A 26,756-nucleotide genomic window follows, 5' to 3' on the forward strand; every position below is an offset into this window, starting at 1 on the left:
TACCTTATTTGCATATCAAGTGACTGGGTGTAAGCAACAAAGGGGACAAGTCTTGCACCGTGCAAGATGGGTGTTGGCAAATGCTGGCACTAACCAGAAGATTAGCTATTTTCTTTTAAATTTTAATTATACTCCACTGTTCGTGGCAAAGAAGAGAGTCAAACCTGGGTCTCCCAGGCTCCCCAATACTTATATATGTCACAAATACAAGAAAAAGAGGTCTAAAAAATAGACCTCTACCTACTCAGGGCAATGCAACATATATAAAACGAACAGCTTTGATTAATTCCTAGAACCTCAGTTTCCTAGAGAGGGGAAAGTGGCCATTTTCAGGTAGGTTTTGGTAGAGGCCATGATTCAGTGGTACAACACATATTCTGTATGCAGAAAATCTAAGATACAGGCTCCAGCTTCTCCAGCTTAAGGATCTCAGGCAGCAGGTGTTGGGAAACACTAGTTTCTGCCCAAGACTATAATAAACTAGACAGACCAATGGTACAAGACTGCTTCAAGCCATGGTGACATCCAGATTAAACTACTGTAACACACTCTACATAGATCTTCACTTGAAGTCAACTCAGAGACTCCAGCTCAACTATAATCTGGCACCAAGTAGAGCATATACGTAGAGCATGTATGTTTCTCGAATTCTGCAGTCATTCTATTGGCTACCCACCAGTTACTAGGCTCAATTAAAGGTTTTGGCTATCACTTACAAAGCCCTTAATGGCCTTGGCCACTTATATCCATATGACTGCCTATCCCTATGCTCTGCCACAGGAGCTCCTCTCCTGAAACAGGCCTTCTGCAGGTACCAACCAGCAAGTGGGCAAAATAAACAGCTGCCCATACATGTGCTTTCTCTAGCGTGGCCCCCTCCTTGTAGAATGGTCTGCCTGAAGAGGTCAGGAAGGGTCCCACTCTCCTAGCTTTCCACAAACTATGCAAAACTGAATTATTCAGGAGAGGGGTTTTTTTACACAGGTAATAGGGCTGTGCTATGAGGAAACGGCTCAGAGAGATGCTTGCAACAAAAGGACTGTAGACTATACTACTGGGTGCTGTTCATTGATGCAGATATGTTCTTATAGGTTAGTTTCCGCACCATTTAATGTGTCAGGGTAAACAGCTTATGTTTTGTTTCAGCACTGTTTCAGTTCTGCATCTGGATTTATGCTTGTATTCAGATTTTTGCAATCCATATCCTATTGTATGGTTTATTGAACATCCCCGCTGTTGTTCGTATTAACTTACACTACATAATCCTCTTTGAGTCTCACTGAGAAAGCCAGACTCTAAATAACATAACATGAATAAATAAATATGTTCCCATGTGTAAAAAGAAATAATCACTTTCTAATCACATGAACCAGTCCTGGAAATAAACATAGATAGTATACTCAGGTTCAATACATATTAGGGACACTGCTTGCTGATCTTACTTGCTTGCTTATCAAGGACAAGGTGATAAAAGTCTGCAGCTCTTCAGTAATTTTGTTTCTGTATAAAGCAGAGAGCCTTCTCTGGAGCTGCCACCTCTATGCAGCCATCTTCCCTCCACTTTATTAACGGCTGCCAGCATGTATCTGGGATACTGTCATGTAAGCTCTCTTGAAGTATAGAAAGTACACTTGGCCACAGAATTAAGGGGAACAATGAGCTGCAAAAGGAGTTCCTCTCCAGCTCCCAAAGCCACCCCCCGCCCTTAAAAAAAAAGTCCACTGCTGTGACCTCTTCACACTGCTTCCCATACAAAATCTCTCTTCCTCAGGAGGTTCAGGGATTCAGACTGGTTGGGGAGTCACAATTCACCACTGTATAACTTTTATTTACTAGGTCAAGAGCCCTGACCCCTTTACATAGTGGGTCTCCTCACTCCTCTTCCCAGAGACTTCACCAGACAAGGCAACCAGTTCACTAAATTCACTACCCCTCACCATGCTACTGCACAGGTCTATTGGATAAAGGAACTCAGTATTTATTTCCTTAATACACTGCCACCACTTAGTTCAGCAGATATCTTGGTCATGACCAGAATGACTTGTAGGTGTATTAGATCCAGAGGAGTTAGCCGTGTTAGTCTGTAGTAGCAAAATCAAAAAGAGTCCAGTAGCACCTTTAAGACTAACCAATTTTATTGTAGCATAAGCTTTCGAGAATCATGCATCTGATGAAGAGAACTTGATTCTCGAAAGCTTATGCTACAATAAAATTGGTTAGTCTTAAAGGTGCTACTGGACTCTTTTTGATTTTGTAGGTGTATTGTTTACCCTGAGTCCATATGCATCCATCCAGGGTTAAACAGAGATTAATGACATACAGGGCTCATTTCGAGGGGGAACGCGCAGGAACACAGTTCCAGCAGTTCTCCAAAGAGGTCACATGTCAGGTGGCCCCGCCCACCTGACTCAGCCATTTTGGGCCCGTTTCAGCCTGGATTGGGGCTGAAATGGCCCAGATCAGGCCTCTGACGGGTGGTGGATCACTCTCGCACTCAGCAGCAGCCCGATCCTGACCATTTTGGGCCCCTTTTCAGTCATTCTGGGCCCCTTTTTGCCATTTTGGGCCCAAATTTGGCCCTGAATGGCCAGGATTGGGTCCAAAACAGCCAGGATAGGTGATGTCAGAGGGTGTGGCATTTGCAAATCAGTTATGCTAATGGAACACTTCTGGTGATGTCAAGGCGTGTGGCATATGCTACTGAATTATGCTAATGAGTTCATCCAGCTCTTTTTTTATTAAATGACCCCTGATAACAACATAAGAATAAGTCAAAATAGGGATACATTGTTTTAAACATGGGAACTCATTACCTCAAACTCTCATAACAGTAGATATAAAATATAAACATTCGGAGAAGCCAGCTGTCACACAGGCTGTTTCCTTCATCCGCACAAAATCATTTTCTTCTCTCTGAACTGTTCTAAGGGATCTCAACTGACATCCTAGCCCCAACGTTCTGGCAGTTCCCACTGGCTGCCTCTGGGAGAGGTGGAACTGTCCATCACAACCACTTACTCTACTTTCTGGGACCTTATCTGGAATTGCATACATCTCTAGAATTTTGCTCCAACGAAAAGAAACCTCTGGATTCTGTAATGGACTCCATTCTGTGCTTGAAAGCTCTATTTTAGTATTCTTAGCATAATCATGATTACTTTGATCACTTCCAGAAGAATCAAAATGTATCCCCAGAATGCCTAACATAGGAGACTGCAGGCAACAGAAGAAAGTAATAGACTTATCCAACATAATACCTTTTAATTTATTGCTTAACTGAAATGGTAAAAATGCAAAGAAAAAATGACAACTGCTCCTGCAGAGACATAATACTTCAAGTTAATATTTGGCTGCCTTTTGGCAGGTAGGTTCTTTCAGCACACAGGTGATATGCAAATACCTTCAAAACGTTTGTGGCTGTCATAGTCCTCCGAACAGGGTACCTCAATAAATTTGTCCTTTACGATTTCTCCATAATGAGCCAATACTTCTGTAACCCCTTCTTCACTGAGCAAATAGCTCCCACTCAGAAGATAGCCCAGCATAGCAGATGAGAGAAGAAATGCCACTTTGAGCCATTTACGTCGTGAATCCTTTTGGCCATTTCCTTTCATTACACTAAAAACAAACAAAAAATCGTCTTTTAAGAGAACAACATCTTTAAAGTATGTGAATCGCAACGTGCATTTTGTAAGCAAAGAGTAGGTTGGAGATCTGGTGCTGAGGGTAACTCTAGCCAAAAGCCTATCTGAGTGCACAAGTGAATACAGAGCCATAAAAAGCATAAAATGTATATGATTTAAAAGTTTGACAACACTATAAAATCAGGAGGGGGCAGCTAGACTGTCACCTTTCATATCAACTTGGATTTCATGACCCTGTAACCGAAAGTAGGCATTGCCCCGAGAAGGTGGGCCCCCAGACACTAGAAGCCACATACAAAAGCACTCCAGTGCGAAGCTATCTGATGAACACGTCTTCAGTTCAAAAGCCTCATTCACAAGATGCAGCAAAGCCTTTTTCCAGTCTCAGATATAAGCAAAGCACCCTGAAGCTGTTAACAAATCAGTTCCTAGCATTTCACTCTTCACTGGTAAGATACAGTCAACCATACTTACTTCTTTAAATTCCACAGAGAATCTCAACACCTGCACTCCACCCTATTGCCTCTAAATAATATAGTTGGTGGAAAAAATAAACAGGCTATTATCTCATGACAGAGAGACAACACTAAGGCATCCTAGGCAGAAGTCACTAAGCAAGCTTCAGTTAAGAAACAGAAACACTCCCAAAACAGTGCCATGGGAAAATACTGACTAGGTTGTTACAAAACTGTCAAAACCATGGACACCCACACATACATGCCAATGCCATAATGGATATTTGCAGCAAAACCTAACATAAATGGACTCATAACGTTTTCTCATATGCATTAACACACAGGGCACGTGCTGCAAACCAGTTTTTCAATGCCACATTACTCCAAATGTAGCAACTGATCTAGCTGTCAACATCTTCTTACAGTGGGGAAAATTTCCTACAGTCCTACCCACTACACCCGCACAGATAGAAATGAAGCATATCAAGCCAATTCAGTTAGAATGCAAAAGAAGAGAAAGTATCCAGATATTGAGTTTCCACCATGCCAAGACTTGGCTCTGACTGAAAGTTCCCGTCTTCCAGTTTCCAGCTATGACTGATGAGAAAGCAAAGTAAGGGCAGCCAACAGCTAGGCACCCCTCTACTGTGTTTGCATCCAGTTTTAAGAGACAATCTTTGACTAAGGAGCAAAATGATAGGCATAGGATATATTCAGCCATATGCAGGCATCACTGAACAGGACTCTCCTCTCCTACTGTGGCTCAATAAGCTTCCCCACAGAGTTGTTCCTGGGGGTCAGCAGATCCTCAGGTACAGCACAGGTGGCCAAATGTGGGTCTGCTGTGAGAGACAGGAATCAGCAGAAATTGCCAACCCACTCACAGAGATGCCATTCCATCAGAGGAACTGCATAGTTGGATACATCCCAATAATCAAAAGGAGCCATGTAATATGCCCCAACACAGTTTAACTTAAGGCCCATGGAACCCAGGCCTGGCCTGGGAGTACAGCAATGAGGTGGTAACACCCTGAGATGGTTGCATCACTTTAGACTGAAGATGGCAAAAGACATGTTTTAATGTTTGAGAGCCAGTTTGGTGTAGTGGTTAAGAGCAGCAGGACTCTAATTTGGCGAGCCAGGTTTGATTCCTCTCTCCTGTTTGAAGCCAGCTGGGTGACTTTGGGTCAATCACAGCTCTGTCAGAGCTCTTTCAGCCCCACTCACCTCACAGGGTGATTGTTGTGGGGATAATAATAACATACTTTGTAAACCACTCTGATTGGGTGTTAAGTTGCCCTGAAGGGCGGTATGTAAATCAAATGTTGTTGTTAATGGTGCCTCACATAAAAGTTTCCAGTGCACAAAAAATCCAGCACATCAGAGGAAAATGCTTCTAGCCTAGCTTTTTGCATGCAGTGCTGGAAACTATTAGGCAAACTCTAAAATTTCTCATCCTTCACATGCAGCCTGAGTACATTCTACCACCTCAGCACTCTACCATCTTCAGTCTTCTGTATAATAGAAAAGAGTCCAGTAAGACCCTTTAAGACTAACCAACTTTACATAAGCATAAGCTTTTGAGAATCACAGTTCTCTTCGTCAGATGCATGGAGTGTAAGAAGAAACTGGTCAGATATATAGGTGGAGAGGGGAGTTGGGAGTAGATGCAATCAGTACCTTCTGATAATGGGATCAGTTACTTCTGATAATGAGATAACCATTCATAGTCTCTATTCAATCCAAGTCTCTATTCAATCCAAGCTGTAAGAGCCAGAGATGGTGTAGTTGACGCCATTGGGTCCTGTAATTGTATTCCCTGGGTAGATATTAGGGCAGAACTGGCATCTGGGTCTGTTGCAGGGTCTGGTGCCAGTGCTGATGACTCTGCTAGCCGATTCATGGTTGTAGGTGAGAAGTCATTTAAGGTTGGGGGGGCTGTCTGTAGGCAAGGAGAGGTCTGGGTACTAGTCTGGCCCTGTCGATTTGTTTCCTTACTTCATTAAGTGGGTACTGTAGCCCCAAAAATTTTACAACAAGTGAGGAAACAAATCGACAGGGCTAGACTAGTACCCAGAAACAGCTTGCTCCAGGACAAACCTAAAGGAACTAACAACAGAACACCACTGGTTGTCACCTACAGTTCCCAGCTCAAACCCATCCAACGTATCATCAGTGATCTACAACCCATCCTGGAAAATGATGCCTCACTCTCACAAGCCCTGGGTGGAAGACCTCTCAATGGCATCAACTACACTATCTCTGGCTCTTACAGCTGCTCATCCTCCAACGTGATATATGCTCTCATGTGCCAACAATGTCCAGCTGCTCTGTACATTGGACAAACCAGCCAACCTCTGGCAAAAGAATAAATGGACACAAATCTCACAATAAAAATCTTAACATCCAGAAACCAGTGAGAGAACACTTCAATCTATCCAGACAAGGACTTAAAGGTCACTGTAGTTCAACAGAAACATTTCAAAAACAGAATCCAATGGGAAGCTGCTGAATTGGAATTCATATGTAAATTTGACTCAGTCAGGCTTGGATTGAATAGAGACTATGAATGGTTATCTCATTATCAGAAGTAACTGATTTCATTATCAGAAGCAAACTGATCCTATTAACAGAAGCTACTGATTGCATCTACTCCTCCCTCCCTTCTCCACCTATATATCTGACCAGTTTCTTCTTACCCTCCATGCATCTGACGAAGAGAACTGTGATTCTCGAAAGCTTATGCTACAGTAAAGTTGGTTAGTCTTAAAGGTGCTACTGGACTCTTTTCTATTTTGCTACTACAGACTAACACGACTAACTCCTCTGGATCTATTCTTCTGTATGTCTTCATCTGACTATAATGGTATCGAAAACAAAACGTTTTTGTTAAGTGAATGGGATTATAGCCTAACCCTCTGGTGCAAAGTCTGGTATTTCACCTTTTTATCCTTTGTGGGGAGGGTTCATGAGGACCACCACTCTTGAATGCCTCTATCTTGGATGCATAGCATAAAGGTAAAGAGTCCAGTAGCACCTTTAAAACTAAGCACCTGTACTGTAGCATAAGCTTTCGAGAATCACAGCTCTCTTCGTTTGATGCATCTGATGAGCAGAGCTGTGATTCTCGAAAGCTTATGCTACAATAAAGTTGCTTAGTCATAAAGGTGCTACCGGACTCTACGGACTAACACGGCTAACTCCTCTGGATCTATAGCATAAAGAAAGGCTCCCCTAATCACTTGGCTCGGACTACGAGTCAGACTATGAAAGATAATACAATACACGGGACCCCTCCGATGCTGCGCACACTTTTCTGCAAAGTAAGGCCATCCCACTCAGTTCAGCAGGGTCTTTGCACGTCAAAGCAGCGCGGCCACAGAGCCCCTGGCACGCTCACGTCGTCGGAAGCAAGCCCAAACACGGCTTCTCCGCGGGGCTTCGCTTCCTCCCCACAGCAAGGGTACCTGCTGAGGCGTCGGCTCTCCTGCGCCCGAGCTCCCGCGCCAGCCCCGCCGCTCTCCGCAGTCCTGGAACCGGCCCGGCGCTGAGGAGCCATCGCGTCCCGCGGCTGTCCACAGACGTCAACGCGACTCAGCCAGGGACCCACTACACACACGCGGATTGGGCGGCGCCCGGCGACCAATCACCATCTAGCTTGCCTGAACGAGTATCAGGCTGGAGCAACCGATATCAGAGAGAGAGAGAGAGAGAGCCGGGAGGTGGGGTAGGCTAGTACAATCGAGCCTGGAGACGGGGATCGACGCGGAAAAAGCTCAGGTGGGCAGGTGCGACGCGCGAGAGATGCAGGTGGGATGTCACCAAAGACAAGGCCCGACAATGTGGGGAGGGCTTAAACCCGAACAGCAGAGGCTAGAGGATGCTGAGTCCTGAGACGTTTGTATTCTAGAGGCAACACATCCCAGCGGTGGTGGAATTGGGAAAAGCTTTCTCGATCTTCTTGGGGGGGGGGGGGCGTCTCTGAATGCAGTAGTCATGGGGCATTGAATGGGCAGATGCCACTCGTCAGAAAACTAAGCCCAAGGTTTGAAATCAGTAACGGCATGTATTTTCCTCCTGTAATCTTGGCTTACTCCCAAGGAAGTGTGCATAGGATTGTAGTCTTAAGCTAAGACTTTTCCTAGCAGCTGCCTACATCAGCATCATACGTGGAAAGAGGGGTGTTGATCCTCTTATTGGCTCTGTCAGTTTCCGCATTTTTTCAGAATCCAAAATTGTATTTATTATTGATGGCCGAGTAGAGTTAATTTAGATGTGGAAGGTCTCACCTATTAGGGCAGCATAGGGTTTAAGGCTCCTTTCAGTAATACAGTTCTTGTCTAAAATCTAGATGTTAAGCATTCAAGTTCTGTTGACATCTATGGATGTTGTTTGGATCAAAGTGCAAGACTGCAAAATTTCACTTTTTGTCCCTCAGCCCTTGCATCCCACATCCACACATTCTCTTCACCATGCCACCTGTATCTGGAAAGGCAGCCAAGGAGTTTCAATTTCTTAGATTTTCATTACATGGGGAAATTATCCTGTCTGTGCTATTGCTGTTACTCCCGGTATAACGTTTGGTTTTTCCTTCTAAAAGTTATCCTGCAGGAAATATGGAAGAAAACAGAGTGCTGGGTTCTTCTCCATTTGAACTACACCTGGTGCACTTGGATCTTAAGGGAGCACCACCAAAGGTCTCATACCTAGCAGAGGTAACACAAACTTTGTGTAACCAGGGAGTTGAACCTCTCTTGGTTTCAGTTTGGGTCACGGGAAGAATTTTGATTAGTAGGTTCAAATCTGTTTTAGAAGTAAGCATTTCAAAGAAAAGAAATCTCTACTTTAGTCTTGCTCCACCAGGGTGAGAGGAGTTAAAAGCATGGTAATGATTTCTGTTTGTTTTAACTTGCCTTGGATCTTTATTACAGCTCCTTTTTATGTTACCTTAAACTTTTACCTCAGTAGGGCCCTAGTCCCAACCGACACTCCTTTTTTACCCCCATACACAGAGCTTCAGGAGTTCTCTACTTTACCCAGGCTTTTACATCGAGAACACCTTCCCTTTGGGGTTTGAATCCCACCATTAATACCACCTGTGGTGTTTTGGTAACTTTGTGTGACCTGTATATTGCTGACTCCCTCAATGTTCCCCAAAGGGTTTCACTGCCACCAAAGGCTTTTGCCTTAGATTTCTTCTGTTTAACTGGTATTATAGGAAGCCTTAGCTATAAATGGTAGAATGACCAAAACTACTCACCCATCCTGTCCCCTTCGTCTCACATCAGAGGCCTGCACTTCTAACCACAGTAAACCTATACTTGAAACACCCATTAACACTCAGAAGTAAAACACACAAACTTATTCACATGTAAAACATTGCAAGTATCATACCAGATACTCCCTGCTAATGCTTTTTATCACTTTTCTACAGCATAATTCATTTTAATGACAAGATAGTCAACTCCATTTATGCTGAGAGGGCAAGACTTAACTAGGGTTTTTAGCTTTTTTAAAAATAAAACCTGTTATTCCAGGGGCTTGCAAAGATTGATATATTACAGTTTTTATGTGCTAATGCAGCTCTTTCTTCTCCCTTTTTGTACCACCAAAGGTTTTATAAAATCAACAGAAAAACAGAGATCACAGAAAAATCCTAGATTTTGTTTTTGATAAATAAATCGTTATGTAGGCCCCAGAAACCTAATTAAAGGATTCCATTTTTGGGCCGTTAGCAGAGTCTATCGTTTGGCATAGGAAGCGTGATTATAAGTGGTTGTGAGCTCATTCTGCTGGTTGGTGTGTGTGCAGGAGAGAAAAATAATAAATCATACAGTTGCTTTATATTTAGGAAAGAAATTAGAGTTCTTTATTGCAGGAACTCCATACTCTGATAGGAAAGGAGGGGAGACAGATCCTAACTACCTATCTAGTCCAAGGATGGACATGGATGGTAGGACAAGGCCTGCATCCGTGCTGTCAAGATGAAGGGAGGAGAAGGAGAAAGGTGTTGCCTGGAACAATGTCAGAAAGAGAAGAGGTGAGAGGAAGGAAGCCAGGAGGAGGAAATCCTGAGAATAGCAATCTACATATCAAAGGACAGTCAAAGCAGTAAATAGTAAACATAGTAACTCTTTGATTTGTCCCCCTCTGAAACCTGAGGAAAGGGACAGAGTTAAATCCTCCTCTTCCAACAGTTTTGATGTGAAGTTGGCAACTGTGAGAAACCTGCAGTTTCCCAGTGTTAAGTCTGAACCTGGACATTGCTCTGTCTCCACATACTTGCAAGTACTTTGCCCTGCTTTAATAATCAAAGAGTATACCATAAACTGGTGATGGAAATTGCTGTCAAATTACAGCTGACATAGTGACCCTCTCCCATCCAGTTACAAACCCAGGTTAACCCTTCTTACCTTCCAAGGTCTGATGTGATTAGGCGTGCCTGGGCTATCCAGGTTAGGGCTATACCATAAACTAGCAATTCTCTTTTTCCTTGCCAATATCAAGATTAAACTATGGATTCAGAAATACTCTTCAGCATATCAGTTTGGCATTCCCTTCAATATCTTGTGATCTGGTAAATTATTTGGTTCTTAGGGAACCTAAATAGACCAGAACTTGTTTTCTTCACATATTGCCTGATACCGTAATTCCTTATGCAGTAAACATTTCTCAATGTACAAAGTGTACTGGTTGCATATAATGCAATCATACTGAAACCTGAAGCTACCAAAATAGTGGCTACATGAGGAATTGTATTAATCTGTCTCAATCAGTTGTGCATCTGTGGTCATTTAATACATAGATTTGCTACAGTGTAGATACAGTCTTGTTGCCCAGATCATCTCTGTCCTCTTTACAAATTGCAACTGCGTTCGTGGAAGAACTGTTTTGTACATCAACTACATATTGGTGCTGATGCTATGTCAGAACACAATTTACCATGCATAAAAAGCAGAATGGGTAGGATTGAGGGTCAGTAGTAGATTTCCTTATGGTCTGATATGTTACATATAACTTAATCATCATACAGGCTGATATCTTGTTGGTATCTATATAGCTTTCTTCCCTTATGCTGTGAATGCTGAGGTGGCTTAACATAATAAAAATGCAATATACAGTACCACAAATAAAACAGTTAATGCACAATACAAGATCCAGCTATAGGCCCTTGGACTCCCTCCTTCAGACATCTGAAAAGACTTTCTGGTGGGAAAAAAAGTTTTAATCTCTTTCCTCGAGACCAGAAGCAACTGGCCTTGATGGACTTCTGCAAATAAGCACTATTGAATAGCATGGGACTTACTTATGAGTAGACCTACTTAGGTGTACTTCTTTAGTCTCATCAAATAAAGTTTTATCGATCCACATTGGCTAGAGTTCTGAAATGCTTTCTGAATCCAACAGATCTTCCCTTTGTTCCATGACTTGGGGGCAAATGGAATTCTCCTTGAATATGAAGATATGTTTCCATATGATGGAGAGTTGAAGCCACTTCGAGCAAATGATGCCTACAGGTGAGAGGACTAATGGCAATCTTCTAATGGCAGTTTGAGTGTCTGTTTCAGATGAGCAGAATTCGAGACTTGTCTAATTCATAAGCTGCATTGAAATCTCAGAAGGTCAGTAAATGTGCAAAGTCCAGCCTGAATGTGGCATGAAGAAAAATCAGAGCCATGATTATAAGATTTTATAGCCCAAATCAACCATGGTTACAAGATATAGTTTCATTTGGGTAGCTGTGTTGGTCTGCAGTAGAGCAGAAAGATTTGAGTCCATTAGCACATTAAAGACCAAGAAGATTTGCAGGGTATGTGCTTTTGAGAGGCAAACTCCCTTCATTAGAAGGGCATTTAACTCCTGAAAGCTTATATCCTGTAAATCACATTAGTCTTTAATTTGCCACTGCACTCAAAAATATACAATGCTTCCTTGGTGTCATGTGAAATGAATAAAGTAATTTTAATACTCTTGCGCAACTCCTTTGTATTGAAGGAAAAAGAGAAGTTGTTATCTGCCCTGAGCCAGCTTGCGGGGAGGGCTGAATACAAATTTTAAATAAATAAATAACCAAGTGCTCTAAACACTTCGATGCTTTGGATACTTGTTTATGAAGCATAATCATTCTAACCTCTGTTAGTTTTTGTGAGCATAAAACTAGTCTGATGGTAGTTATTCTGGACAGATTCATCCAGAATAGAGAGAGATGATTCTATGTATTTGTTCATAGCAATGAAAATAGATGTGATCGAGAGCCAGACAGAAAGTTAACAATGATGAGAGTGAGGAATGAACTGTTATTTGAAAAGGCAGGTGAAGGATATAAAAAAGGCAAACAGAACACCTACAGTTGAAATACAGCATTGATAACTAAATTTTCTTTATTTCTAGTCCCTCTGAAATCAAAGAGATTTTAAACCTGGCAAAGTTGCACAAGTTAGAGGTCATCCCTTTGGTACAGACTTTTGGACACATGGAGGTGAGCGCCATGACTGAATATAATTATTTTCTTTTGGGGGACAGATACATGTAAGGTTCATTGCAGCCCTACAGTATTAATGGAAATGGTGAGTGAGAGTTCTTTGTACTTCTAATGTACTATAAGCCTCCAGACATAAAACGGCTGTTTTTTTCATTGTAGAGCCGCTGCTGCCACATACATGGTGAACATCAAGGTTGACAGAGTAGTGGAAAGTAATAGATTCTGTAGGCGGACACTTGCATTTGTAATTGAAATAAAATGCCAATAGTTTATATTCTGATTTTACTCTGTTTGTAGAATTGTTCCTTTAGTGTGGGTTAGTACCTTTAGCATCACAGCTGATAAAAGGCACAGCTTTCCTCTTCCAGTATGTCTGCATCATTTTCTGACCTTGTAAAAGTTTCTTAATTTATTTGCTTGCATAATCTGGCTGTTTCCCTCCTCTAACCCATTACAGGGTGCATGATATTTTGCTAATGGCATTGGATTTACACTTATACAAGCGTTTCATTTAATAGGATTTTTTTTAATTACAGCAAAGGTCTTGTGCTAGGCATCCGGATTCTTTATTCATAGCCATACAAATTTCTAGACCTCAGACAGCAACCATATCTTCACTGGGGCAGTATAATTTGATGTATTTTTTATATTGGAAAAATCTCACAAAAATGTGGAGATATATGGGGCTGTATTCCTTCTTCACTCTGGAGACCACTTTGTGATACTTTTGCTGGGGAAGATTCTGGGGCATCCAAAATCAGGTGGTGCAGAAGGGACTAATATAATACTAATGTAATCTTAAGCAGAGTCACACCATTCCTAGCCCAGTGGCTTTAGAAGGGTGGAACTCTGCACTGTGAATCTGTTTGGCTCAGCTGGGACATTTGTGAGCTCTTTGATTGCCCTGGTGTTTTTGTTTCGGCTTGGTAGTTACATCCACTAGTTCTTGCTTCTCTTGCAGTTTGTCCTGAAGCACAAGGAGTTCCGCCATCTGCGGGAAGTGTCAATGTTTCCCAACACTGTGAACCCACATAAAGAAGAGTCCCTGAGGCTGGTCGTCAGAATGCTAGAGCAAGTGCTAGAACTGCACAGAGAACTCCGATGGTTTCATATCGGCTGTGATGAGGTATAGTGTAAGGCCCAGGGCTGAAACTGTTGTGTAGTAACTACTCTTATTGTTCCCTTGATGTTGGAATGCCTTGCTTGTCCCTGAGAATGATGGGATGCCACGTTCTATAATGACACAGTAAACTTTACAATATTAATACTTTATCATGTGGTAACTTTTCTGCTAGTCTAAATGTTTCCTGGCATTACCACTAGGTACTTTTTACAAATGCAGGGAAGGAGCTGAAATTCTCTTGCAGCTTTTCTTCTCCTTTTAACAGTTAATGCTGTCTCTAAACCACTGAGAAGAAAGAAGACCTTGGCAAGACAAAGAAGGGAGAAATGAGTGGGAGTGTGCTCCTCTTTGGATACTTTAAACAACAGTAGCCTGTCTGACTTCCCTAGCTTTGTGGAGTTAAACTTTTTCAGGTGTTTAGTTACAAACGATACAATATAATCATTTGTAACTAATCATTTGGAAAAATCAGCAGTGGCTGAACGTAGCCTAACTCAAACAGGACACAGGATCTTATTCCAGGACACTAAAATACTAGGCAACACTTCCAACTACTTTGTCAGATTGCACAGGGAAGCCATTGAAATTAATAAGCATAAGCACAACTTCAACAGGAAAGAAGAGACTTTAAGAATGAATAGAGCATGGTTTCCAGTCCTGAAAAACACCAGGCTAACAAAATACTCTACATCTTACAATAGCCCTGCAGATAAGATTAGCATATCAAGCACCAATCCATATGCAAAAGAACCTCCTCAGGATACAGTGAAGCATTAGCATTCCACACCCTGGGAAACTCTTACGGAATGATGCAACCCAAACCCACCTTCCTGAGTGGATATAAATTACCTGCATACATCTTCGCCACAGTTTGACACTGAGAGATCTCTGTCTTTCTGTGCTACACCTCTGAAGATGCCAGTCACAGCTGCTGGCAAAACGTCAGGAACTACAATGCCAAGACCACGGCTATACAGCCCGGAAAATCCACAGCAACCATCAATATAATTTGTCTTTAAAACCAATTGAATGATGGATGCCAACGGGATTCAATGGAAACTGGCCCTGCAGCTTGTATTCTGTTGAGGACTATGGGCATGGCCCCTGAGCATATGGTAGGAAACACACTGGGAGAATGCAGAAAGCCGTACCACACTGAATCAGTCTATTGGCCGTGTAGCTTTGTTTTGTCTGTTGTAACTGGCAGCAGTTTTCCTTGTGAGAACCTCACCACTTCTTTGCTGCAACTGTGTCTAGCATGCTCTGAAAAAATTGCTCAGTGCTGATGATCAGAATAATAGTAACTGAAACTTGTCTTGGGTGGTCACTCCAGGTTTATTATCTCGGTGAAGGGGAGGAGTCAAAAAAGTGGCTGCAGCAAGAAGGAAATACCATTGAAAAATTGTGCCTGACCCACTTGAAAGCAGTGGCCAGCCATGTGGTCTCAGCCCACCCCTCAGTGAAACCTGTTGTATGGGATGATATGCTGAGGGGAATGAGTGAAGAAACGTTGAAAGGTATGTTGCTGGAGAAGAAGTTTTCCTTTGTTACTATTCTTTTGAAACGCCCTTGTGGTCCAAATGAACCAATGAATGTCTCATTGTTAATTTCTGAAAGGGGGAGAGAGAAGAATTCATCAGTATTGCAAATGTAGTTTAATAAATGTTTTATGTGGTAAAGAAAGATTTTTGAAATGCTGAAAAGGCGCAGCATAACTATTAAAAAAACCCTCTAATGCTTTTCATGAAAGGAGACATTTGCTTCAGTGTCCTCACCTGAAGGTATGCTGTATTTTTAGAGGTAGAGAGAACTGAAGAATGTAAGGACTATAAAATAATAGATGTTAATATTAAACTGTGCCATGCCAAATCCCCACGCTTTCTAAACTATAGTTCTTCAAAGAAAACTGAAAATATAAAAGGCAGTTGCTTAATTAATTTACTTTAAAATTACAAAAATATATTGGTGATTATAAGTGATGATTTTAACTTCTAATAAAAAGATACACAAGTGAACACTAAAAAGCATTATTTTTTTCCAGTTGACTTTCTAAAAAAATATAGTAATTGCTCCTATTTAAAATGATGGGGAAAGACTGGATCATTTAAAATAGAAGCAGAACACAGCATCTTTAGCTTTGTCTGGTGCCAACATCTAGCTGCATAGAGTGGTGGTAGAGGTGTTGGACTAGGATCTGGGAAACTCAGAGCTAAACTACAAGACACGGATTACATGAGGATGTGCACATTATGGGAGTCTCAATGTTAGCCAGGAATCTGAGTTTTAAAAGACAGATTGGAAGGCTTTGTCAATTTCCCCTCTCTACAGAGCAGGCAAAGATTGATCCTCAGAGGGTTTGTTAATTTCCTCTTTGCCTCCTGGAAGGCCCTGTTAGTTTCACCTCCCCTTCTAGGAGGCAAAGAGGAAATAAACAAACCCTCTGAGGAGCAATCCCTGCATGCTCTGTAGAGAGGGGAAATTGACAGAGCCTGCCAATCTGTCTTTTAAAACTCAGCTTCCTGGCTAACATTGCAACTCCCTTCATTTGAGCGTCCCCGTGTAATTCGTCTCTTGTAGTTTAGCTCCCAGGTTCAGATCCCCACTGTATCATGACGCTTGCTGTCAAATGGTCACTCCTCGGGTTTCTTCATCCATCTTTCATACAAAACATGCCATTCTCTTCACATGTTTGCTTCTTTCCAGATTCTGGGATAGCGCAGCTTGTGGAGCTGATGATCTGGGACTATGCTCCAGATCTGGATGTCAGCAGTAAAGGTTTGTGGTGCTTTATCACTTTGCTTCTGAAAGGGTAGTAATCACTGATGAGGAGGAGCAGGTGTGTACATGGCCACTTCCTCTGTGCGGTCACAGGCTGCAGAGGAACAGGCAGTAGTGCAGGGACAGAGGCAGGACCAGCATGCTTGTGCCTGCTCTCCTTCCCTGGGTAGTGAGTCATATGTACCAGGCTCTTGGAGGAAAGATAAATATATCTAATAAAAACATTGTTTTAATGATCATGTTTGTAAGTTATGGCTTATGATGGCAAGCAAGGAGTCAGTTTATACTGCTTACCTTGCACTGAGGATAAAATCCTAGATTTCTCCTACAGGTCTTAAAAATGGAAAATAGAAATCAAACCTAATATTAAGGAGGCGGGTGACAGTAATCAGGCACAAGGTTCTCATTGAATCTATGCCGGGAATCTGTGTGTCATATACATGTATCATAAATGCACCTATATAAAAACAGCATGCCAAAAGCATCTTTTCCCATATCTTTTTTAAAAAATAAGTAACTTGTTATAAGCCTGTTCTCCTGGGACCATATTGTGATGTACACTCTCTTTGATCTGTCCATTTGTCCATAGCACAATCCTGGTTTGTTCCCCAAGTGACAGCTCCAGCATTATGACATATCCTTTCTAAGGAGGTGCAGCTTATCCCCGTGCAGTCTGCCTTTAGTAAGAAATGAAATTAACTGCAAAATGCCTGCCTAAAATGAAGGCTGTTCATTTTAGGCAGGCATTTTGCAGTTAATTTCATAAGGAGGGTATTGTTTTGATGGGAAGCTGTATAGCTGTGTTTTTCTTCTCTGTGTGTTTTGGTAAGTTCCCTTCAACTGTCATGGTTGGTGGAAAAAGCAGCATATAAATATTTAAATTATAATGTGAACCTGAGGGGTGGAAGTGGATTAAAGAATAAGAATCACTGATTTTTTTATTTTGGACTTGAGTTTGGGGTGACGGGTTTGAATCTATACTCAGACATAAAGCACCCAGGGTGCCTGCCAGCTAGTTATGCACACTAAACCTAGGCTACCTCACAGAGTTATTGTGCATATAAAATGGACGTAACCCTGATGTACATAACCCTGAACTCCAGGGAAGAAAGACATGATTTAAATCTGAGCTTCTCTCAGTCAGTCAGTAAAGAAGTTGTCCCCCTCGCTCCTGATATCAGGGAGCATCTGCTGTGGAGCTACCATATTTTGACAAGTAGCATTTAAACGTGTATTTCCAAACCCAACCTTTTCTAACATAGATAAGGGGCAGCAAGACATGAACACTGGATAGAAAAATCTACAATATTTATATTGCTGGGTCAAAGAGTCCCTCCTAATTGAGGAGAGCCACGTTTATCTAAGAGTCAGATCAAAGCTAAGCTACTTAAAGAAATAGAGTATGAAATGTTGATTATTTTATGAGTCCTGCAGGCATATTAAGGACCAAAAAAAACTAATGGAGAAAAAGGTTTGAGCAATATGTGATGATAATAATAATAACATTCGATTTATAAACTGCCTTTCAAGACAACTTAACACCCACTCAGAGCAGTTTACAAAGTATGTCATTATTATCCCCACAACAATCACTCTGTGAGGTAGGTGGGGCTGAGAGAGCTCTGGAAGAGCTGTGACTGACCCAGCTAGCTTCTAGCAGAGGAGTGGGGAATCAAACCCTGCCACTCTTAACCACTACACCAAACTGATGATGTCATTACAATGTGACATTTGGTATTTCTCTACTACAAGCAGTTTTATCTATACTGGGAAGGCACAACTGTAACTACAAAGAAAATTATGGTTAACATTTCTCCATGTGTGCCTCTTTTTATTTTGATATCTATATAATGGAGTGTGTTGGTCATACTCAAAATCCTTAATTCCAGTGCTAAATTAAGATCTCAGAGAAAAAACTAAAAATCAAATCAAAACTCTCCTATTGTTGCATTTGTAGCAATTTTTTTAGGGTGCTGTACTCATGGAGCAAAATAATCATGTATCAGCAAATGTTAATATACATTGTGCCCATAAAACCAAGCCGGCTGAACATCTAATCTCGATGCCTAAGGGCCATACTAGACATGACAGCGTCCTCATGTTTGCCACTAGGATGTCAACATTTTAAAGTGGTTTCAAAATTCTTGGAGGGTCCAATCCTGATTGGGCTTGCAGTGGGGCAGGCTAAGGTGCTCATGTTCCCCCCACGCCTGTTTCAGCACTTGAAAGGGGCAGAGGGGCACCGCCTCAGCCCGTCTCCTGCAGGCTCAGTCAGCATCAGGCTGTCACAGCATTTTTAAACCACTTTAAAATGGCAGTGTTGCCGTGGCCAACACATGGATGCCATCACGTCTAGTTTGGCCCTTAACTAACGCTAACCCACAAGTCAACTAACTGATTTGGCTAGTTCTTTAAACAAGTCATTGGTTTAAAGTCATTCATTCTTTCATTTGTAGGAGCTCAGGTTGCTATGAGGCCCCTTTTTTTCTCTCAAGAACCCTGTGAGATAGGTTTGGCTGAAAGAGAATACCTGACCCGAAGTTACCCAATGGGATTGATTCATTGTTGAATGGGGATTTGAACCTGGATTTAGTCATTCCTAGTCCAGCACTGTAACCACTATACCCCACCATCTTCCAATGCTGAATTAATGAGACAAAAGCTGTCTTAAATCAAACAAATCTGATGAAGTAGTTTGTGCACTGTGTTACAAAATTTGCTTATTCTTGTGTTCTCTTTTTGAAATCTGAGACTTTCTTGGCATTGCCTCACAATAACGACAGAAGTCTATAGACTTCTAGCTTGCCTGGGTAACAGCATTTAGGATTACCACCTTCTTTATCTTTATTACTGACTTACAGTTCACATTTTCTATTTGAAGCAAGCCTGATCCAGTGCACTATCAACAGAAGAAATTGGTATGTCTCAGAATTCCTGTTCAGTGGAAACCAGGAAGCTATTCTTGGGATACATGTGAATCTTACCCTCCCATTTAACACTCTCAAATTGATAATAATCCTGTCTTTCTTGCCTTCCAGCAATTCTGATAGAAAAGTACCAGAAGTGTAACTTCCCCAAACTGTGGTTTGCTAGTGCTTTTAAAGGGGCCACTGGAGTAAACCAGTGTCTAACACTTATCAGACATCACCTTGAAAATCACCAGCAATGGTTAAAAGTGGCTGAGGGCACTCCTGCTGGTATCATCCGAGGAATCACCCTGACCGGATGGCAAAGGTAATGAAAACTTCTGTAGGCAGTCAAGATAACAGTAGCATTATTAATGTAATGAAAACTACAAGATCCAGTCTCTTAAGAAAAATCGTGAGACTGCGAATTTTCAAGCTAAAATAAAATAGTGCACACATTGTCTAGCTGTCTCCATGATGAAGAAATTCTGATTGAAACTTCAGAACTGAAAAGAGATGTTTAAGTTAGAAGAGGATTTTTCTGATCTTACCACCATTTCCTGTTGCTCCTGCTCTTCTACTCATTGTTTTCCACCCATATTTATTAACCAGCTCTCAACCACCCCTTTCTCCAAAGTTCCTTTTCATTTCCCTATCTCAATCCATATAAAAATACAGTTCCAGAAGGAGACTAGACCAAGTACTCGCATTAAATAAATGCACATGGGCGTCTTTTATTCAGGATGCTCAGTTCCTTTGTATCAGAAAACACCATGCAAATATGCACTCACACAGACTGTGGGTTCAAGAGTTATGCTTTACTAAAGCTCTTCTAGCCCCTGAAGCTGATGTTAATGTTTACTGCTGCACTGCCCACTTACATTGTCTTTTACTAAATAGCCCTGCTTTTTCTTCTTTAGGTATGACCACTTCTCTGTATTGTGTGAGCTTCTGCCTGTAGGAATCCCATCATTAGCCATATGTCTCCAGGCACTAAAGAACGGTATAGAATGACTCTCTCCTCAGTCAGATCTAAGCCAGGTGCACATTATTAGTGTCATGAAAACACTGAAAGATTACTAAGAGCAGAACTTGTACATTCTTTTCAAACAGCTGTTTGGTTTAAATCCTTTTTAAAAATTTACACCCTACTTTTCTCCTGAATGGGGACCCAAAGCAGCTCAGTATTGCCCACAAAGTTTAAGATTCATGTATCAGTCCCTGACCTGGAGAGTGCATTCTCCATTTTTTGCTTTCCCCCATCTTCCATAACCTGGTGAGTTCTGACCCATCATTTAAGAATCACTGAATGGGTCTGGGTAGGCTGGCGTCATAACTTAATTCTTACTGAGCAGTGGTTGGGTTTGACCAAATGTACACAGGCAAACAGCAGGTTATGTCACCACTGCCATCAGTATGAAATGATATAAACAGTGGAATGTGCTTGAGTTCTGACTAGGCTGCGCCAAGCATTCCCATCTGCCTTTTTGACCAACAGTGTCACTATCCAGTCAAGCCTTCACATTTTCTTTAAAAAAAAAGTTTCCCTCTCACATACTTTTAACTCCACTCCCCACTTCTTTTTTTTAAATCCCTTAGGTGGCTATTCAGAAAAGGTGAAAGAAGATGTGGAACAACTTTTAGGGATCTCCAGTCTGGAAATAGACACTTTCATGAGGTAAAAGTTCCAAGTTACAAATTGTAAACAGGTCCAAGACTAAGGGAATCTGAGTTTACGATGGATTGTGCGTGTATGAGTGGGCTTTCTTGGTCATGTTAATATCAGAATAAAAATGGTGCCCCATTGGTACTTACCTCCAACTCGATTCCATAATAAGTTATATAAATTCTCCTTAATGTACCAGGAATTGTGGTCAGATAGGTGACTTCCTCAACATGTGGTAGACTTGCCCAATTATTGCATCGTTTTGGAAATAAGTTCACCAAAATATTTTTTCAGTTATGGGCGTAAAGTTAAATTTCCTTCCAGAGGTTTTTCTATTGGAATATCAAAACCCCTTAATAGAAAATAAGCAACATAATGAGCAAATTTCTATTTTACTTTCTACAGCAAGAAATACTGTTGCTGCTCATCAGAAAAATCCCGTCACCCCATAGTGATACTTGGATGGGTCACATATGGTTTTACTTTGTTATGGCAAAGATTACTGTTGGTATTACACAACCGTACTCTGAGAATGCCCACAGTAATTTTGTGGCAATATGGGACCCATTGGTGCAATTTTTGGCTGAACAGGATTTTAATTCAGGATAATCCAATTTACAAAGATATGATCTTTTTAAAGGGTTTTTTTCCTGTAGATGATTATTTTGATTGTATTTAGATTGTCTATTTGTATTTGTATTGGCTTGTGGGTGGTCTACCTTGTGCGAACTTTATAGCTGTTGATTTTGTTGTATTTGGTATTAAATTAATTTTTTAAAAAATGTTAATATCAGAGGATGAGCCAAAAAATTCAATCACAAGCTTTAATTTGAAGTTTATCAATCTAGTATAATTATCACCTGTTTTGTTATCAAATCATTTCTACAGATTAGATCCACTTCTCCACATCTCTTAAAGATTTTTTCAAAAATAGCAGAACTCTATTCTTTGATTTGGAAAGGAATGTGGCAGCAGTTAGAAAGAACTCTGCAAGCTGTTTCCAGTCTCTATGAGCAGAAGTGAGAGATAGTCAGGGCTCATTTCAAGGGGGAACGCACAGGAACATAGTTCCGGCAGTTCCCCAAAGAGGTCACATGGCAGGTGGCCCTGCCCACCTGACTCTCAGCCTGGATTGTGGCCGAAACGGCCTGGATCGGGCCTCTGACAGGTGATGGATCACTCTCCCGCTCATCAGCGGCCTGATCCTGACCATTTTGGGCCCCTTTTCAGCCATTTTCAGCCCCTTTTTGCCATTTTGGGCCCAATTTCGGCCCTGAATGGCCAGGTTTGGGTCCAAAACAGCCAGAATAGGTGATGTCAAGGGAGTGTGGCATATGCAAATCAGTTATACTAATGACACACTTCCGGTGATGGCAAGAGGCGTGGCATATGCTAATAAGTTATGCTAATGAGTTCCTCCAGCTCTTTTTCTACGAAATGACCCCTGGAAATAGTAATATTGTCCAGACAGGTCCTCTGGGTCAGAAGCAAAGTTCAAACATGCTGTATACTTACCTTTAGTGCTCACAAAGCCTCTCTTCCTGAACAGTGACGTCTCAGGGACTTTCCCAGGAAGTGAAATTCTCTCACTTGTGACCCAAATAGCCTTCTACCTCAAACCCTCAGTAGATGAACTTCTGGAAAACAACAGGTAGGGAATGCAAAACAGAAAAAAATCTCTGATGTTGTTAGTCTGTAACTAGTCTGATAATGTTGAAGTTGTTGTTATATTTTATGATTTCCTACTCTCTAATACTAGGGTCCCCAACCTGTCTGAGCCTGTGGCTACCTTTGGAATTCTGACGCATGGTGGTGACATAGGAGGTAGAGCCACACACACACACACACACATACAAAGCCCAAGTACAGGAACAAGAGATACAACTTTTAAAAAACACATTGGAAGAGAGGAGTGTGAGAGAGAATAGAACCAACACTAATGATACCACCAAAATAGTTATTTTAACCTACACAGCCAACCAGATATCCAGTGGCCAATCAGAAGCTCCACTTGGCCCCAACCTCTATCTAAAAACACTTTGTAGATGCCATAGTGCTCATGACCACCACATTGGGAATCCCTGCTCTGATACAGCTAGAACTGTTTCCCTTCTTATTTATTTATTTTTCATTCACCTTTCTCACTGAGACCTAAGGTGGATTACACAATGCAAGGCAATGCAATCTACAGCTTGGACATTCAATGAACAATACAGTAGGGTATGGGTTGCAGATAAATAAACCTGTCTTTTCTCTGGATAGTTCTCCAGTGCTGAGGCTGCAAATATTTATATCAATATTTGAAATACAATAGATTCATAATTTGCCTTTTTGACTTTCAATTCCCGCACCAGTACTGTGACTGAAACCAATGTTATAAGCATGCACTGCAGAAATTCACCTCATGTCTTCATTCATCCTAGTCACAAGTATGACTAATGGTCAGGGGTTTTTTTCTGGGAAAAGAGGTGGCGGAACTCTCAAGAGGGAAATGAGGAAGAAACACGTGGGATTCTTTGAAATAAAATTATTTTCAAGCACTATTGCCGAGTATTTTCAAGAAGTGCCGGAACTCCGTTCCCCCGCGTTCCCCCTGAAAAAAAACCCTGCTAATGGTTATATGTGTGGAGTAACTGGTCCATGATGTGTTCTCTTGAGCATGCACTTTGTGGTCAGCCTGAAATCCCGTATTTGGAAATCATGTGTTCTTGATCACCTCTGCCACAGTAGTTCCTCCATTTTGTCTTCAGGTACGTCACAGGATGGTTCAGCCCTTTTCACAGAAAGCGAAAGAAGATCCATCCTATAATGATTCATCTCTTTCAGCCAGATGCACTAAGGTAACTCAGGATGTCTTATAAAATTAGCTTGGGGCAGCTGACTGCAAGGACTTAAAGTTTCACATTCTTGTTCACAATAGCTCTTGTTCACTGAGGTTATTGTGATGCTTTAAAAAAAAAAGTGTGTTCCATGGCACATCTTGGCCAAATGTCTGGTATAATTGATAAATAATTCCTGATCATTCACTGAAATAGGCATGTATATCAGTTACTGCTTTATTAGAACACTAACAACACAAAAGCAGGGGAAACCCCCCACAGTAATGATTCTCTGTGCAGCTGTTGTTGCTGATACGCCTACAGAGGCATCCTGTACTTATGCTGCTGCTGCACCTATGGCTGCCACCACCACCTCGCCCCAAGATATCTCCACAAAGAAAAGGGCTAGAGACTTTTTTCATGAAAGCTGTGAATTCAGGAGATAGGTGATCATGCAATTAGCTAGGAGTATCCCAATCTCATCAGAGCTCTAAAGCTAGGCAGGGTTGGTTCTTGGATGGGAAACCACCAAGGAAGGCAATGGCAGACCAGACCACCTCTGCTCATCACAGCTGGCCAAAAGCATTATAACATTATTGGTGATGAGAAGTGCCCTCAAGTCATGGGTGATTTATGGCCCTCCCTGATGGGGTTTTCAAGGCACCTGACTTTGAGCTTTCTTTCCAGTCACTGAATATACTGCCATGCAGTCATAGAATACTCACAGATATTTTAACTGCTAAGGCTTAGTGGGGGTTGTTGACTATGTAGGTATCATAGGCTTTTAAAACTTCATAATTTTTTAGATTCATCCGCTTTGTGAGCTAGTAGTTAAACTAAGAGACACCTGAAGAAGGGAGCTCTGACTCTCGAAAGCTTACACTCTGAAAATCTCGTTGGTCTCAAGTGTCACTAGATTCAATCCTTCTATCCAGCTAAACTTAAACCAAGAATTAAATATACTTTGCCAAAATGCATTCACTTCTACCACTCCTTCTGTTTAGGCTTTTAACCAAGTGGAATACAGTGACCCAAGAGCTTCAGACAGCTATGGAAAAAGTCTTCTATAGGTCTGCTGCAGAAGAATGGGTGGAGGAGAATGTCCAACCCAGCCTACAGAGACTTCAAGATACAGTAAATGACCTGGACAGAGCAATAGAGGCATTAACATAGCACTTTTAGAGACTGCTTTATGGAGGCTCAGGATGGTACTACTGGTATCCTGCTGCTAAAAAGAATGTAGTGAAAATGTCACAAGTTCATTGGATGAGTTATTTGCACTAACTGGCTTGGAATTAACCTTAAAATGAATTTTGAAGAGTGTATCCCAGTATGCAAAGGGGAAAGCAGCCTTAAAGCTTCGTGGTGGTTATGGATGATCATGAGTTCCAAACTCAAGATGTGCACAAACACTTTAGCTTCTAAATAAAATCTAAAATATTGCACAATGCTCTTATGAACATGCTTTGCGTGTCTTCAGTGACATCTTTAAAGCCCCGTGGCATTAACAGATAGGAAAGCAGGCCAGCCCATTGGGACTAAGGGTGTCTAAAAAGAAAAGGTGCAATATGTTCCAAAAGAGAACAGACGTAAAAACCTTGGAAATTACTTTGGGAAAACAGGAGCAAAAATGGGGGGAATACAAAATGCAATTACTGAAAGATGAAAACTTGACACGTTTACTGGGAAACAAGATGGATCTTTTGGGTCTGCAACAACATACAGGCTGATCACTGTTGACTAGTAACTTCATAAGTTCTCTCAAAATCTTAAGACAGCGCCATTCTAGTAGGCCTTTAATTGCTGCTCAGGTTTTTTATAACAGCTACATTTCACAGAGCTGCACCCCAGGTCAATTGTTTTGAGAGAATAAATTCTATTAAATGTTTTGGTTTACATCTTGTTTCACAGCTGTTGTCAACTATTCATCAGTGTAGCAGCAATAATGGAAGACAACCAAATGAAGCATACAGCCCCTGTATGTACTGTTAGCGGTCAGATCTGCCCTCACGATATGAAGATGGCTTATGAATATGGCAATCTCATAAGCCCCTCTCTGTATGTGTTTTAAACACAGAAACGCTGCTTAGCGGGGCAGAAAATGGAAGCCAGATCCCAGCCAGGAGCTGGAAAGTCATGAGCATGTGAGGCAGCAGGCGAGACCATCTTTCAGCCCCCACACCCAGTGCAAAGATCCTAAGACAATAGGGTCTTCCAGGAGTTTCTGATCTCCTTAACACATCCTACCAATCATCCCTTATCTACTCCCATTCCTGGCTATTCAGGGCTCTGATAGCCACACCTATCCAGTAATTGCGAGCCATCAATCATCATTGATAACTTCAGTTTTGCCCAGGAAGGCTCAATCACTTTCCACTCTGGAGATAGCCTTCCAGTTTATTGTCTCACGCCAGAGACAGCTTTCCAGCTCTTTGTCTCACCCCAGACACAACCATTAAGTTACTGTTTTGGGGCAAAAGATACAATCCCACCCCAGGGTATGTTCCACAGTATAATTGGACAACCCGCTGCCTCATTCACTCTGTGTCCCCTTCGGATCCACGCGTGCACACCCTCAGACTGCTTATCTGAGCCCTTCTCTCCCTCCTTGCTGCCCAGTTCTGGATGCTGAAGCGATTTCCTTTCTGGACTGGTAACTATAATCCAAAAACCCTGAAACTCTATCTAAACTCCTCTCTGTTTTTCCTAGGAAACTCTCTATGTATATGTGTGTGCTGTATGTTCTTGTATGATTGCTTTTGATATCCCGTTAATAAAAATCATTTTTGTTATATACCCGCTTGGTCATTTCAAGAGTCCTCTGAGAAAAGGGACATTGTATATGTTGGTGGAGAAGATCCCAGTTACCTCTCCTCTTGCAGC

General features: G+C 41.6%; 2 protein-coding genes across 3 annotated transcripts in view; one reads left to right on the plus strand and one right to left on the minus strand.

Annotated features, from left to right (window-relative positions):
* OGFOD3 (2-oxoglutarate and iron dependent oxygenase domain containing 3) overlaps positions 1–7,682 on the minus strand; it is a 53,289-nt gene extending 45,607 nt beyond the window's left edge. The window contains exons 1-2 of the mRNA XM_054978693.1: positions 7,567–7,682; positions 3,401–3,618 (exon numbers count right to left, since the gene is read on the minus strand). Coding sequence (XP_054834668.1) covers positions 3,401–3,618; positions 7,567–7,658 — 310 coding nt within the window. The 5' untranslated portion in view covers positions 7,659–7,682. The remainder of the gene's footprint in view (positions 1–3,400; positions 3,619–7,566) is intronic.
* A 177-nt stretch (positions 7,683–7,859) lies between these two features.
* Positions 7,860–26,537, plus strand: HEXD (hexosaminidase D). Of its 2 annotated transcripts, XM_054978876.1 has the most exons (13): positions 7,860–7,887; positions 8,700–8,814; positions 11,507–11,616; positions 12,491–12,578; positions 13,543–13,707; positions 15,038–15,221; positions 16,408–16,479; positions 19,521–19,716; positions 20,309–20,391; positions 20,988–21,066; positions 22,604–22,705; positions 23,805–23,894; positions 24,878–26,537. In XM_054978876.1, the coding sequence occupies exons 2-13, from the start codon at positions 8,716–8,718 to the stop codon at positions 25,044–25,046; spliced, it is 1,437 nt and encodes a 478-aa protein (XP_054834851.1). In that variant the 5' UTR covers positions 7,860–7,887; positions 8,700–8,715; the 3' UTR covers positions 25,047–26,537. The 2 variants fall into 2 exon arrangements, with proteins under 2 accessions (XP_054834851.1, XP_054834852.1); XM_054978877.1 differs by lacking the exon at positions 22,604–22,705.
* Positions 26,538–26,756: the final 219 nt, after the last annotated feature.

The sequence above is a fragment of the Eublepharis macularius genome, chromosome 4, assembly GCF_028583425.1.
Source record: "Eublepharis macularius isolate TG4126 chromosome 4, MPM_Emac_v1.0, whole genome shotgun sequence".
NCBI classification, from domain to species: Eukaryota; Metazoa; Chordata; class Lepidosauria; order Squamata; family Eublepharidae; genus Eublepharis; species Eublepharis macularius.

Bases quoted from the DNA above. Each gene is read 5' to 3' on its own strand.
- HEXD (XM_054978876.1), top strand. From the start codon at position 8,716: ATGGAAGAAAACAGAGTGCTGGGTTCTTCTCCATTTGAACTACACCTG. The intron at 13,708-15,037 runs GTATAGTGTAAG...TGGTCACTCCAG, and splicing joins TTCATATCGGCTGTGATGAG to GTTTATTATCTCGGTGAAGG. The intron at 15,222-16,407 runs GTATGTTGCTGG...GCTTCTTTCCAG, and splicing joins GAGTGAAGAAACGTTGAAAG to ATTCTGGGATAGCGCAGCTT.